The following is a 15,908-nucleotide window of genomic DNA, read 5'->3' on the forward strand; positions in this document are numbered from 1 at the left end:
TCTCATTTTTTACTTACATCGTTGGTACCTATATGCACTACAACAACTGGCAGTTCACCCTTCCCTTTTATAATGCTTTGCACTCGATCGGTGACATCCCTGACTTGAGCACCTGGGAGGCAACATACCATCTGGGAGTCCTGTATTTAAGCCACAGAACGACCTATCTACACCCCTCACAATAGAATCCTCCATAACTATGGCCCTACGAGTCTTTTTCCCGCCCTTCTGAACAGCAGTGCCCGCCACGGTGCCATGATCTTGGCAACTACTGCCCTCCCCTGATGAGCCACGTCCACCAACAGTATCCAAAACGATATACCTGTTTTGGAGGGAGATGACCGCAGGGGATACCTGCACTGCCTTCCTACTCTTTCATGGTCTTTCGGTCACTCATTCACTGTCTCCCTCAGCAATTCTAACCTGCGGTGTGACCAGTTCACTAAACGTGCTATCCACGACCTCCTCAGCATCGCGGATGCTCCACAGTGAGTCCATCCGCGGCTCCAGAGTCGTCATGCGGTCAAACAAGAGCTGCAGCTGGACACATTTCCTGCAAGTGTAAGAGTCAGGAATGTCAGCCACTTCCCTGAGCTCCCACATCGAACAAGAGGCACATGCCATGGGACTTAGGTCCCCTGCCATTGTAAACCTTAGCTTTATATCAACTAACTAAAACCAAATAATGCACTTAAATATATGAAAGAAAAGAAAAAAAAGTTTGCCGTACAGAATCCTTTTCTTCTGGTTAGGGTGGGGAGGGGGACAGGAGGGAGTTACTACATGTGTAGTACCTCGGGCTTAGCCGCTGCCCAAATTTACACTAAGTCCTTACCTTCCAGGCAACCTCCTGGTCTCTAACGTCACCTCTGCTCTGTCTCCTGCTGCTCCCGGACAGGGAAAACAAACATATCCAATCCCCATTGCTAATCCAGCTACCCTGCTTATCCCTGGGCACTTTGGGGCGACATAGGGCTTGGCCAATCCACATTACCTGCACATCTTTGGATTGTGGGAGGAAACCCAGGCAGACATGGAGAGAATGTGGCTGCAAATGTGTTGTTGGTCAAAGCACAGCAGGTTAGGCAGCACCTCAGGAATAGAGAATTCGACGTTTCGAGCATGGAGAGAATGTGTAAACTCTACACGGTCATCCAAGGCTGGAATTGAGCCTGGGTCCCTGACGCAACAAGGCAGCAGTGCTAGCCACTGAGATACAATGCCACCCTTCAAAACTTGATTTTAATTCAAAACATGAGTATGAGAGCGGGGGCCAGGGAGTGGGAAGTGCTAAACCGATCAAGAACATTAGCAGGGGACATACAGACGAAGGCTTAGTTTAATATCACATTCTGGTGGACGATAGCCCTGACAGGTAAATATTTTATCTAAAGTTTTACCGGGGTCACATTCTCCTGATCCTTGTAGGAGTCTTTATCTTCTCCGTCACTGCCTGCGATTTCCTTTTCCATTTCCTTCTGCCCCATCTGCTGCCAGATAATTGCTTCCTGCTCGCATTCTTTCCTGTACAAATTATTTCGGTCCGACACACTGGCTCGCCGCACCACCGTCCTGAAAGGAAACAGGATTCCGGCATTACTATTTGCATCAAGTTTCATATTGGAGCTATCCTAGGTCTATCAGGATTGTTTCAACTCACAAATACATACTGTGCACACGCTGGAGCTAATCCAGTCCTTAAATTAGCACACAGGATACAAGCTTGGTGTTCTTACTTCCTACACTTTAAGGAATATTTACAGTCGTTTAGTAGTACACAACTTGAGTATTTCATCAAAGTTTTTCATCTTTCACTCTTCAAGACAATTTGCAATAAATACCAAAACAAAGAGTAACAATATTTTTACACTATATGAGAAGTGACAGTTGATTGATTGACAAGTGTATTTCAATTGATCAATGTCAGTGCTTAATTACTCTAAATGTATCTGTGTTATATCTAACCTCCTGTGCAGGGTGACAAACTCCACTTTCCACTATAAACCTTCCAGCCTGAAAAACACACATTAACCAATACACTGTTTCCTATCATTCAGACAAATTTGTGTCTATGTTGTTACTGTCCATTTTCTTCTATAACCTTTCTCACAAGTCTATAGTATGGCATTGTATTGAATGCCTTTTAGAAGTCCACGTACACCATATCAATAATACTACCCTCATCAACCCTCTCAATTACCTCTTCAAAAGGCTTCAGCAAGGTAGTTTGTTATAATTTTTCCTTAACCCACATTTTTCATGTGACTATTCATCCGATCTCACGTAACAGAAGCTTCTCCACCATGAACTTAATCTGGTTGGTCTATAATTGCTAGGCTTCTCTTTACAGTACTTTGTGAACAAGGACATAAATGTTCAAATGTCCGGCTCCTCCTCTGAGGCCAGAGATGAGCGAAAGGTTATTGGCAATGTCTCTACAAATTTCACTCTCACTTCCTCAATCTTATTGGATGTATCTCATCTTGTCCTGGTTACCATATCACCTTTAGGTTTTGACAGCTAACCTGTACCTCTTTTTATGTGTTTTAAGTTAAAAATCACAACACCACATTAGAGTCCAGCAGGTTTATTTGAAAGTACAAGCTTTTGGAGCCATGTTCCTTCGTCAGGTAGCTAGTGGGTCGGGATCATAGGACACAAAGTCTATAATAAAAGGTCAAAGTGTCAGACAACTGATGCAACAAAAGTTGTGTGACACTTTGATCTTTTACGATAAACTCTGTGTCCTATTATCCTGTCCCACTAGCTTCCTGAAGATGGAGCAGTGCTCCGAAAGCTTGTACTTTCAAATAAACCTGTTGGATCTAACCTGGTGTTGTGTGATTTTTAACTTTGTCCACACGAGTCCAACACCAGAACCTCCACATTATGTGTTTTAAAGACTTATAGTGATGGAGTTTCCTCCTATGTCACTAACATGGCAGAATCCAGCTTGTAGAGAAAGACAGATGCAAAGTATTCATTTAATGCCTCTAACATGCCTCATGCCTCCATACATAACTCCCCTTTTGGTCCCTTCACCACCCTCTTATTATTAATTTGCCTATCGAAGACTTTGATGAGTTTACAGGATCATGGAATCCCTACAGTGTGGAAGCAGGCCAGAAAAAGTGATTGAAAATGTACATATCCAAAGCACTTTCCTCATGTGTAGTGAATAATATAATGGGTCAGGAAAAGCAGCAGAGATAAGGGAAGTGAATGCACAGTTTGGTCTCCAAACCTGAGGAAGGATATACTTGCCTTGGACGTGGGACAACAATGTTCACTAGATTGTATACTTGAATGAACGTGTAGGCCTGTGATGAGAAGCTGAGGAGATTCACTCCATATTTGTTGGTGTTTAGAAGATCGAAAGATAATGTAATTGAAACAAAGATTTGAAAGGGGCTTGAAAGGGTAGACACATGAAAGGCTGTTTTTGCTGATGACTGAAGCTAGAACATGGGGATACAGTTGAAGGATAAGAAGCTTATTATTCAGTATAATAAATCAAAGAATTGTGGATGCTGAAGAGCTGAAGCACAAACAGAAATTGCTGGTGAAACTCAGCAGGCCTATCAGTGTCTGCGCGGAGAAAACAGAGTTAACATTTCAAGTCCATTGACTCTTCATCAGAACTGAAATGGAAGAAAAATATCTTCATTCAGAGGCTTGTGAATCATTAGAATTTTCTATCCAAATGGATTGTGGATGTTCAGTCACAGAGTATGTTCAACATTTGGAGAAATAGACTTTTGGTCTCTCAGAGGATCAATGTGTATGGGAAGCAGACAGTAGAGTTAAGGTAGAATATCATTGAAAAACAGGAATAAGAGTATCCCTTGTGACCCTGCTCTTCAATTCCAAATTCATGGCTCATCTATCATTTCCCTGGAGGTCTAACGACAGTATGGAATATGAAGATACTATAGGATCAGCAATGATTGTATTAAAGAAATAAGCCAAATGATGTACTCATGCTCCAGTTCAAAGCAGAGCAACTGGCTGACAGAACCACAGCATCGGAAAGAAAGGTTTAGGAAGGATAACTTCTGTTTCTCGTTGTATCCTGTTTTTCACGGTTCATTCAGAGTTTATCTTTATTTTGTCATTACTGCCTATTTCATTTCAATACCCTTTCTTCTCTAGAATCATTATTTTTCCCTTTGTCTTTTGTTCAATGACATCTTTGATTTCCAATCTCTTCACCTTCCCTGGTCTACCTTTCTGTTCATTTGCCCTCCACATCCCCTTTCTACAGCATAAAAGCCATGACTTTTCCATCTCTTTACTTCCAAAGTCATTGAATTTGAAACGTTAACTCTGTTTTTCTCTGCAATGGTGTTGCCAGATCTGCTGAACTTCCCCAAGGGGGCACATTTTTAAGGGGAGAGGAGAGAGATTGTAAATAGACATGAGGGGCAATCTTTTTACACAGAGGGTGGTTTTCTCATGGTATGAACTTCCTGAAGAACTGGTGGATATGGATACAATTACAATGCTTAAAAGACATTTGGATAAGTGAATAAATAGGAACGGTTTGGAGAGATATGGGCCAGGAGCAGAGAGCTGGGACTAATTTAGTTTGGGATCATGTTCGACATGGACTGTTTGGACCGAAGGGTCTGCTTCTGTGCTGTATGACTCTATGATTTTATGTCTATCTCCATTATTTGCAGTGTTTTGCCTTTATTCAGTTTCTTGTTGGTTTTTCTTTTGCATTCCCCAGTAAAGCAGTGTCCAGCTTTCTCAATTCAAACATAAACAGAAACTAGAGTCCATCATTTGGCTCTCGACCCTACTCCTTCATTGAATAAGATCATGGCTGATCTTCTAACTCATCTCCACCTTTCTACACTATCCCCATATCCCTCAGACCTATTGATCTCTGTTGTGAGTATAGCTAATGACTTAGTATCTATGGCTATCATTCCAAGGTTCACAAACCTCTGAGAGAAGAGGCATGGGGGATTATACAGGGTTTCCCTGAGTGAACTTAGATTAGATTACTTACAGTGTGGAAACAGGCCCTTCGGCCCAACAAGTCCACACTGACCCGCCGAAGTAACCCACCCAGACCCATTCTCCAACATTTATCCCTTCACCTAACACTACGTGCAATTTAGCATGGCCAATTCACCTAACCTGCACATTTTTGGATTGTGGGAGGAAACAGGAGCATCCAGAGGAAACCCACGCAGACACGGGGCGAATGTGCAAACTCCACACAGAGAGTCGCCTGAGACGGGAATTGAACCTGGGTCCCTGGCGCTGTGAGGCAGCAGTGCTAACCACTGGGCCACCGTGCCGCCCCCTATTTGAGAGGATACATCTTGATCAAGCTTATTAGTAATTCCGCAATGACTGGAATGAACTCAGCCAGGTGGACTGCACAGAATGTGAGTTCCCTGACTGGAGCTGTTAACATTCCCTGATCTGCTTTTCTGATCTGTTCTGGTCCAAATCAGGGAGTACTGGCTGACAGATATAAACAGGTGTGTTAGGGATTCTGGCTCACTCTAGGAGCTGGCTCTGTGCTAGCTGAACCAGTGTCAAATACTATTCACATGTAAATAAAGGTGGCTCAGTGGTTAGCACTGCTGCCTCACAGCACCAGGGACCCAAGTTCAAATCCACCCTTGGGTGACTGTCTATGTGGAGTTTGCACATTCTTCACATTCTTCCCGTGTCTGTGTGGGTTTACTCTGGGTGCTCCAGTTTCCTCCCATAGTCCAAAGATGTACAGGTTAGCATGGATTGGCCATGGGAAATTGCCCATATTGTCTAGGCAAGCTAGGTGGGTTAGCCAGGGGAAATGCAGGGTTACAGGGTCTGGGTAAGATGCTATTCGGAGGATTGGTGTGGACTCAATGGGCCGAACGGCCTGCTTCCATATTGCAAGAATTCGATTCTTTGATTCACTGGTGTTGTTTGTGGAGTTATTTCGAATTCCAGATCATATGTTCATGACCAACAACCAAAATTACTCAGGGCCATTTTTATTTTACAACTAAGAGAAAATGGGGCCCAGAAAGTTAACTAAAGAAGCCAGAAACTGTGACCAAGGAAAGCGACATCCAAGTAAATCATCTTGGAAGATCTTTCACCAATCAGGGTGCAACTACTAACCCTCGACTTCCAGCGCTAGAGGTTCTCCTGCTTAGAGATGACTTGTTCTTGCCCTGCGATTTCAGGATGCTATCATGTTTGTGCTTGAGCTGTCGAAGTAAGACTCTGAACTCCTCATCATCACAGAGATCTACAATGGAAAAGTAACATTAGTCCTTTTCAGATAATTTTAATGCAACAGTGCACCATTTTGAGGTTGAACCTGTAGGCTGTGCTTTCTGCCTGTGCTATGACCCAACAGCAGCACACTTGTCTCTCAATCTGTAGATTGTGGGCTGAGTCTATAGAATTGTGGCTGACCCTGCAATGCCAAAACTTTAGGAGGGCTGCACTGCTTAAGGTACCATTTTTCAGACCAGATGGTTCAATTCACAAAGTGGATTATCTCATAGGGTGCAAATTAGGGGCACTAAAATCCACACACCAGGTTGAATTTCCTTGCAAGTTGAAGATTATCTGATACAATGAATGTGTGAAAGAATAGAGTCATTGAGGAGAATGTCATGGTCTCCCCTGGAGTATTACCAGGCTGGGTAGCCTTGCCACTGCCTCTGCCCTAATTCAGGGCCTCAAGTGGCCAACTATTGGCTATTTCCCACCCAGCCTCAATTTTGTGATTGGCTGGAGGATTTCAGGTGCATGGAGGAGGGCACAGGGTGAGTTACAGCACAGAAGAAAAATTTAAAGCAAGATTTACTGTTTGCCATGCTGGGCACATTATCAGAACCTAACAGCAGAGCCAATAAAGATACTTGCAAAGCTCAAAGAAGCTAAACATTTCTGATGTAAAACATTCCAAAATACAAAAGCTGAAGGACCCACACTTGCATGAACAGATAAGACTCTAAAATGTGACAGAGATATTATTAGTATTTCAATGAGATACAAACAGAGATAAAGTAAGGGACTGAATGCTGTTTCAGTCAGCAATTCCATTATTATGTTTCTGACTAGACAGCAGAATCAGAAGTATGCTCGTGACTTCTATGATATTCCTGTCGCATGTAGAATATTCCTGAAGAATTCAAGCCTTGGACCTTATCCCTTCCCCAGCCTTAACCTGTCTTTGGTTGGGCAAGGCAAATGGTGCCAACCTTACATCTATGACTAACCAATTGGTGTTTCTTTCAGGTTCGTCTTGGCGTTGAGACTCGCACCGTGAGCTGTCAGCAATTCTGCAATTTGCATCTACAAAATAAAATACAGAAACACGTTTACATTTTAACAATGGGAACACAAGAAAAGTTAGTGCAATTCCTTGTTCCACCTCGGATGTTCAAAACAGCAGGTCTGGCAGCATCTGTGCAGAGAGAAACAGTTTGTGTTTTGATTTTAATGTGACTCTTCTTCAGAACTGCAGGGTACGTAGCTTCCAGTCGTTCTCAAGAAGAATCATGCCAGTCTTGAAATGCTAACTTTGTTTCTCTTTTCACAGATGCCACCCGACCTATTGAGGTTTTCCAGCATTCTCTGTGTTTGTCTCATATTTCCAGCATTCACAGTGTTTTTGCTGTTGTGCAAACCAGCTGTCTAATTAACCCTTGGAATGATATGAAAAGGAATGATTTTTTTTTCTCTCTGAATGAATTGCCATTTTTCTGTCCTGTTGATAGTTATGAATAAAAGCCACTTTAAAAGGAGCTCATTTAGGGCTGTATCTCTATTGGGTTCCTCAAGATGGACAAAAATTACTGGCATGTACATGCTGCCCTCTGGTAAGAGCAAAGGGAAAGGTGAAAAGCTGGACAAAGTGATAGGATGCGAATCCTATTCTCAAGTTATGAAATTCTTTCATCAAGAAGGTTTTTGGCAAGTATGTGAATCTGTGACTAATTAATTTTTTAAAACATGTATCTATCAAAGGGCACAAAGAAATATTGGTGTTAACCAATTTCAGAAATGCAACTGGACCCAGTGATTGTGCTGGGGTAGCAACATGTATTTGTTCTTTTCTTAGTGTGGGTCGGTTTCACAAAATCTGTCCTCACTGGGTTTTACCAGAAGAGGGAGTCGCTACATGTTACACACAAACCAGCAGAATCGCTCTGGGTTTGAACAAACACATATTTTGGACAGACACGACCACAGTTATTCCTGGATGCAGAGCACTGTAATTAGTATTGCAGCATGAGAGCATCACTGCATTGTCAATGTCTGCTTTGTATCACTTGCATGTGAAACATTAACAAAAATATTGTAGGATTTTGGGTATCACTGCATGTTTCCAGATGGAAAACTAGCAAAACTTGCCAATGCCACATATCAGTCCAACTTGGTTTATATACTCTTAAAAAGGAGCTCCAGTAATACCAGGAAATTCATTTCCAAGCTTCTTTTTTACTGTTTCTTTACCCCCTCTGTTGCATATCCTTTGTTGGATATCTGGAGGTAGGTGGTTAATGTTATGAAAAGAGGTAGGCTTATATCCCCTGGAGATAATTAGACTTAATTAGAAAATATAGAATCCAAAGATGTCTTAATGTCACACATATGGGAAGGATTTGTAGGAGGACTATAACTAAGGGTCACTGTTTAAAAATAAGGCTTATTGTTCCCCACTCTACCCCCACCACTTCACAGAGGATTGAAAATCCTTGGAACTCTCTTTCTCAAAAGAAAGCCAAGTCTTGAATATTTTTAAGGCAGATAGAGAGATAGATTTTTGAGAAGAAATGGGGTGAAAGTTTATCAAGGTAGACAGGAATATGGAGTAATCAGACCAGCCATGACCTTATTAAACAGCCAAGGTCTTTTCCCTTGGCCAGAACTAGAGGGCCTAAGATGAGGGTGGTACGGGTATGGAATGCACTGCCAGAGGAAGTGGTGGAGGCTGGTACAATTGCAACATTTAAAAGGCATCTGGATAGGTATATGAATAGGAAGGGTTTGGAAGGATATGGGCCGGGTGCTGGCAAATGGGACTTATTAGTTTAGGATATCTGGCCAGCATGGACAAGTTGGATTGAAGGATCTGTTTTCAGGCTGTACATCTCCATGTTAGAGTAGGCTGGAGGGCCCTGCTTCTCATCTGCATGTTTGGTTCCTTTGAAAAGGTAGTGCTGGCTTTATTGAACTGTTGCAGTCTACAGGATGGAAACATTCCCTGAACGGTTATTGGAACTTTTACTTTATTAGAATCCCTATAGTGTGCAAACAAACCCTCCAGCCCAACAAGTCCACACCGACCCTCCGAAGAGTAACCCACCCAGACTCATTCTCCTACCCTATATTTACCCCTGACTAATGCACCTAAACTACACATCCCTAAGTGGCAATTTAGCATGGCCAATTCACCTAACCTGCACATTTTGGACTGTGGGAGGAAACTGGAGCACCCGGAGGAAACCCACGCAGACACGGGGAGAACGTGCAAACTCCACACAGACAGTCACCCGAGGTCGGAATTGAACCCGGATCCCTGGTGCTGTGAGGCTGCAGTGCTAATCACTGAGCCACTGTGCCACCCTTAGGGCTGCACCTGTTAGTGGAGGAGTTCAGGATTCTGGTACAGCCATGATGAAGGAACAAGCCACATCTTTACAAATTGTTCTTGTAACTTCCAGGGATATTTGGCATTGACAGTGTCACTCTGCACCTATCATCATTATCCTCATAGGTATTGTTGAAGCTGTCTTGATACATACCACAACCACTGTGTGCCAGTGCAGAATGTGTAATAACACACACAGAAGTGTTCACCATGTTACCGAGGAATGGAGCAACTTGGCTTTCCCTGAAACCCTGAACACCAATCACCACACCTTAGCAATCTGGCTCGATGACCCAGTTTGGAAAACTCCTAGACCTGCCCATCACTCAGGTTTGAATCCTCAGTTGGGGAATTCTGCTTTTTCCCAATTGGGTTCCATGTGTCCCCAGCGGGAGGATACCCTGACCCTTCCCATCTTTTTGTCCCCATTAGATGACTGATGTGTAGAACTGAAATCTTGTTCTGGATGGGAGACAAGGTATTGGGAAAGAATGGCTTGCAAGGAGAGGCCAGTCCAAATGGAGATTGAAAATCAACCAGTACATATGTTATAATCTTATGTTGGTTAAATGTACGATCGCATACTTTCTCCTCACATCACTTTTCTAATTCTCTCAAACCCATGCAGCATGTTCCAGCCTATCTCAGCTGAGGTAGATGTCACGTATGCAGGTAACCAGTAGCTGACAATCTATCAATGCTGTTCTACATCTGTTGACTATGCAATGTGCAGGAACAGACTACTCATTGTCACCTTCTGCCCAGACCAGGAGTTCATCAAATCAAAATCTAAGCAATAAACTGAAAGACACAGGAGCAGAAGCAGCTCATTTGGCTCATTGTATCTGTTCCACCATTCAGCGAGGTCATGGCTGATCTGATAATCCCCAATTCCACCATCCTGTCTTGATTCATTTGAGTAAAATTCTATCTCAATGTACTTGAATATACTTAATGACCCAGCCTCAACAGCACTCCGCAGTAAAGATTTCCATACATTTGTTATCCTTTGTGAGAAGAAATTCTTTTTCAACTCTGTTTTAGGTGGGTGACCCCTTCCTGTGAGATTATGTTCCCTGGTCCCAGACCTTCTCACATACTGTTACTGTGCCAATGTATTTATAGGTTTTGTTAAAAAGAAAGGGACATGCTGTCAAAGCCTTTTGTCTTGCACTCATCAGGACAGTTGCAAGAACACCAAATTTTAAAACAAGCAACTATTCATACAATGTGCTGGTTAGTTGGCAAAATAGCTCTGATTGTTGGTGGTGTTGCCATGGAATTTGTTCTTATGTTGCAGAATTATGTTGCAGGTTGTTTGTTCTAGTCCTACTCCTCGAGTACTGTACCTAAGCTGGCATTCCAGTGCAGTATGGAGGGAATGCCACACTGTTAGAGGGACTACATTTTAGATGAGATGTTCAACTTGATGACCTGTCTACTATCTCAGTTGTAAAATCTTCCTTTGCACTATTCAAAAGAAGAGCAAGGAAGTTATCCCCAGTGCCCAGCTCAATATTTATCCCTTAAACAACATCACAAAAACAGATTATCTAATCATTATCATTATGCCATTTGAGGGAGCTTGTGTGTGCAAAATGGCTGCCAAATTTCCTACAGTACAACAGCGATCATACTCAAAAATGTGCTAACTGGCTTCAAATAGACATCACGAGTATGTGAAGGGTGCTACACAAATGCAGATGCATCTTCTCACCTTTCTGAGCAATTTGCGTACAAAACACCAATACCTCCAGTTATATAGAGTGACTGACCTGACCCCAGCAGGCAGCTGCATGCAGTGGTTCCCAGCCTTCATGGTCCTTGATGTTTACTTTGGCCCCGTGTTCGAGAAGGAGCTCAGCAACTGTGCAGTACCCATTGGCAGCAACCACATGGAGCTGAGGGAGAGACAGGTGAAAAAGGCCTTAAACAAACTGGCCACTGACCCATAAATCAACAACAGGACAATAATCAAATTTCAAATGAAAAGACTTCGGGAAACTCCCACAAAGAAGAAAAAAAACAACAATTGGATAGCTGTGTACGTGAGGAAAAGGGCTTGTATGCCTTGGGACCTTTTACCCAGGTAAAGGTGCTATTTGAATGCAGGTTGTTGTGTGACACTGAATGTAGTGTTTAAGGCATCAGCAGAGTAGAATATAGTGGGACAGACATTCACTTAACACAAACTAATGAGTGCTGGGGCTTATTTTGCATAAGCATTCTCTATGCTCTGCCTTCCTCATTACTGTTGCAGCCACATGTTTTCAAGATATTATAAGTTGTTTTGCTCCAAGCTAATCTTTATGACTGAATGCTGCATCAATACACATACTTCATTTCTGATTTACAAACAGCTTTGAAATTTGGAAATCAAGCTTCAGGCAAACAATATCTTTAAAAGGAATAATGGAAACCTAGCATCCAAAAACTCCTCAACCTTGACAGGACTGAACACCTCCAAGTCTTAGTTCCCAAAGACCACCAGTCTAGCATGACCAGAAATTCTCTGAATTGTGAACATTCAGAGCCAAACAAAAGGAAGGACTTGTAATAACTGCAAATAAGGGTTGAAACTTGGAATGAAAGTTGACAAAATAACATTCTGAATGATTATTTGCTCCAAATAGGCATAAAAATCAAAGAATCATAGAATCCCTAAGTGTGGAAGCAGGCCATTCAGCCCATCGAGTCCACACCAACCCTACCAAGAGTGTTTCACCCACGCCACCACCCCCATACCTTACCCCTGTAACCCTGCATTCCCTATGGCCAATCCACCTAGCCTACACATCCCTGGACACAATGGGTAATTTAGCATCGTCAATCCATCTAACCTGCACGTCTTTCGTTTATGGCAGGAAAAAGGAGCCCCCAGAGAAAACCTACTCAGACACGGGGAGAAAATGCAACCCTCCTGAGGGAGAGCATGAGCAACGTGTCATCTCTATAAGTAGCAAAGTCAGATAATTAATCTCAAAATTAACATCAACTGGACTATCAAGAAGTCTGATCATTAGAAGATATCAGATAATTTATCTAAGAATTAATGACAGTTTTAAAATAACATTGCAGATAGGGATCAATCAAATAAATCCTCTGTAAATAGGAACAAAAACAGCAATTGCTGGAAAAGCTCAGCAGCAACTGTGGAGAGAAATTAGAGTTAACATTTCCTGATTGGTGACCTTTCCTTAGAATTGTCTAAATAGATGCTATTTATTCAAGAACAATAAGAGAAGTGAGGGAGACTATAAATTTGGAAAAGTTAATCTGGTGGTTATTTTCCAAAATAAATCTAGACTACCGCATACTGTTTATTCTTACCTCAATGTCATGCAAACATAAAAATGAATGTCAAGTTGCGCCTTCAAGGTCAGGATACCTCGTAAAACGTAGGCTTACCTGCACATTGTGTTGACAATAGTTGCATTAGAATTGAGATAAGGTGATAAAGCTTAGGCATTCTTGCCTTGTGTACGGCTTATTTCATTCCCATGATTTCATTTCAATTAGACTTAAAACAAATTCTAAATAATATTATAATGAGCGTGACTTCCCATATTTGGAAATGTTATTCTTTGAGTACACCCAGTGCTAAGGCTAGGTCAACCCGCATCAAATGGTGGCAACTTCACTTACCAAGGTGGCTCCCTGTGCATCTCTTGCATTCAGATCAGCACCCGCCTGAATACCATCTTTGATGTCTATAATCATTTGCTGCTCTATTGCAGTGCGGGTTTGGTCAATTTTCTCCTGAGTGATCCCTGAGCAAGATTTGAAGATGAAAGTTTGTTAATTCCTGTCAGAAATCTCAGCAGGGGTGTTTCAGTCCGATCGTACACAAACTACAAACAGGAAATTTGTCAACATTATGGATGCAAGTTCTCTTTTGTTTTTAAAGTGGCCATGAAGGAAATTAGCAAGGAGAGGTTGCACACATCCAGGAAATGGAAACATTAGGAGTAGGAAGTTTAAAAGTAGACCAAAGTCAGAGCTGTTAATAATTGATGACTATTTTGTTTGAAAATGTAGTAATTATATGCGAATTAGTGGTGCTGGAAGAGCACAGCAGTTCATGCAGCATCCAAGGAGCAGCGAAATCGACGTTTCAGGCAAAAGCCCTTCATCAGGGATAAAGGCAGTGAGCCTGAAGCGTGGAGAGATAAGCTAGAGGAGGGTGGGGTGGGGAGAAAGTAGCATAGAGTACAATAGGTGAGTGGGGGAGGGGATGAAGGTGATAGGTCAGGGAGGAGAGGGTGGAGTGGATAGGTGGAAAAGGAGATAGGCAGGTAGGACAAGTCCGGACAAGTCAGCTCAGCAGCTCAGCACTCTCCCCATGGCTTGTCCTCTATGCTACTTTCTCCCCACCCCCACCCTCTTCGAGCTTCAGGCTCACTGCCTTTATTCCTGATGAAGGGCTTTTGCCCGAAATGTCGATTTCACTGCTCCTTAGATGCTGCCTGAACTGCTGTGCTCTTCCAGCGCTACTGATCCAGAATCTGGTTTCCAGCATCTGCAGTCATTGTTTTTACCCCGTAGTTGTTATATGTGTTGATCGGTGAATGGGAATTTAAGTGTTCCCTTCAGCATATGAACAAGAGAAGTATTTTGCCTTTGAGATATAATTAAAGTTGGCCATCTGTTGTATACAAATAACTGGATGTAGTATAACAGAGGGGCATTGAAAAAAAACAGGAAATATTGCCAAGCTAGGATGTTTTTAGGCAACTGGTTGAGAAGCTAATATTACAAAAATATTTCTTCAGGTTGGTTAATTTATTGTTCTGGTACAGTAAGATTGCAGATATAAAAGGGGGCACCAAAGAATCCATATAACTGGTGGTAAAAGTCATTTTGTTCCTCCCCTCAAAAGCCAGATTTCATCATGAGTTGGACAGGAATCAGATTCCCAATGCTGGGTGTTTCATCACTTCCACCCACTCTTCCTTGCCAGTCAGCTAACCCATTTACCCTCCCCCCACCCATGATAAATAAAAACACGCATACTTTTTTTTCTTGCTTGCTCGGAACAATGTTCAGGAGATGAATTTTCAACTGATGGAGACTCAAGAATAATCATGGAGGACTGGCAACTCTAACTGGGTAAAAAATGAGGTCTGCAGATGCTGAAGCTCTCTTCCTCCATTTTAACCTACTACGAATCCTCTTGCAAGGATGCCTTCCTTGAAGAAGCTCTCTTCCTCCTTGAAGGGCTTATGCCCGAAACGTCGAATTTCCTATTCCTTGGATGCTGCCTAACCTGCTGTGCTTTAACCAGCAACACATTTTCAGCTGGCAACTCTAACTGGTCTCATTTACAGATAAGATTTCACAGGACATAAAGCAGAGATACAGATCATTTGGCCTAAGCTATCCATGTTGATGGTTACGTTCCACTAGAGCGTCCTTCCATTTCTTTTGTCAATGTCGATCATTGTAATAATCTATTTGTTATTCATGATGAGAAAGTGAGAACTGCGTGCGCTAAAGATTCAGAATTGATAAGTTATGGCACTGGAAAAGCACCGCTGCTCCAGCAGTATCCGAGGAGCAGGAGAGTTGACGTTTCACGCATCAGCCCTTTATCATTCCTGATATGCCCAAAAAATTGATTCTCCTGCTCCTCGGATGTGGCCTGACCTGCTGTACTTTTTCAGTGCCATACTTTTCGACTATTTGTTATTCGTTCACAGCAGTACGAGGGCATCACAGGTAAGACCTGCAATTATAGCCCACTCCTACTGCCCTTGACATGTCTTGCTTGGGCATATTAGGGAGTAATGAAGAGTCAAACTTATGGACATGGATCTGGAGTCACATACAGGGCGGACGAGACAACGATGGCAGGCTACTCTCCCTAGACTAAACAAATTGTGAAAACTCAATACTGATAGTTTGATCCTGAGTAACATTGGCATTAAGGGAAAAAACCACAACTCCGCAATTTCCTGTGACTAATGCTGGCTGAGTAAGAGGCCAGGTGAAACCCACTTTGGTCCAAATCAAAGACAACATGGCAATACAGTTGCTGGACCAAATAAATGCTTACCTTTGTTTAATCCAACTGAGCCAAGATCCCAATATACAGGGTATATGAGAATGGCTCTTGCAGTGATAGTGTCCCTACCTCTGAGCCAGGAGATCTAGGATCACCTGCTCCAGAAGTGTGTCATAACATCTCTGAACAGGTTGATTGGAAACATCGACAGTGTATAAGAACAAGTTGTGTGGTGTTTCCCTTGGTGCTGTCAGTCAGAAAGTTTGGTGAGGCTTGGGTTAG

General features: G+C 42.5%; 1 protein-coding gene across 3 annotated transcripts in view; it reads right to left on the reverse strand.

Moving 5' to 3' along the window:
* The window catches only part of LOC132822986 (protein phosphatase 1 regulatory inhibitor subunit 16B-like), a 204,161-nt gene that overhangs the window by 16,167 nt on the left and 172,086 nt on the right, over positions 1-15,908 (reverse strand). For all 3 annotated transcript variants that reach the window (XM_060836487.1, XM_060836489.1, XM_060836488.1), the window contains exons 6-10: positions 13,268-13,392; positions 11,398-11,523; positions 7,245-7,320; positions 6,133-6,262; positions 1,401-1,572 (exon numbers count right to left, since the gene is read on the reverse strand). In XM_060836487.1, the coding sequence (XP_060692470.1) occupies positions 1,401-1,572; positions 6,133-6,262; positions 7,245-7,320; positions 11,398-11,523; positions 13,268-13,392 (629 nt within the window). The remainder of the gene's footprint in view (positions 1-1,400; positions 1,573-6,132; positions 6,263-7,244; positions 7,321-11,397; positions 11,524-13,267; positions 13,393-15,908) is intronic.

Source organism: Hemiscyllium ocellatum, chromosome 15 (genome assembly GCF_020745735.1).
Source record: "Hemiscyllium ocellatum isolate sHemOce1 chromosome 15, sHemOce1.pat.X.cur, whole genome shotgun sequence".
Classification (NCBI taxonomy): Eukaryota; Metazoa; Chordata; class Chondrichthyes; order Orectolobiformes; family Hemiscylliidae; genus Hemiscyllium; species Hemiscyllium ocellatum.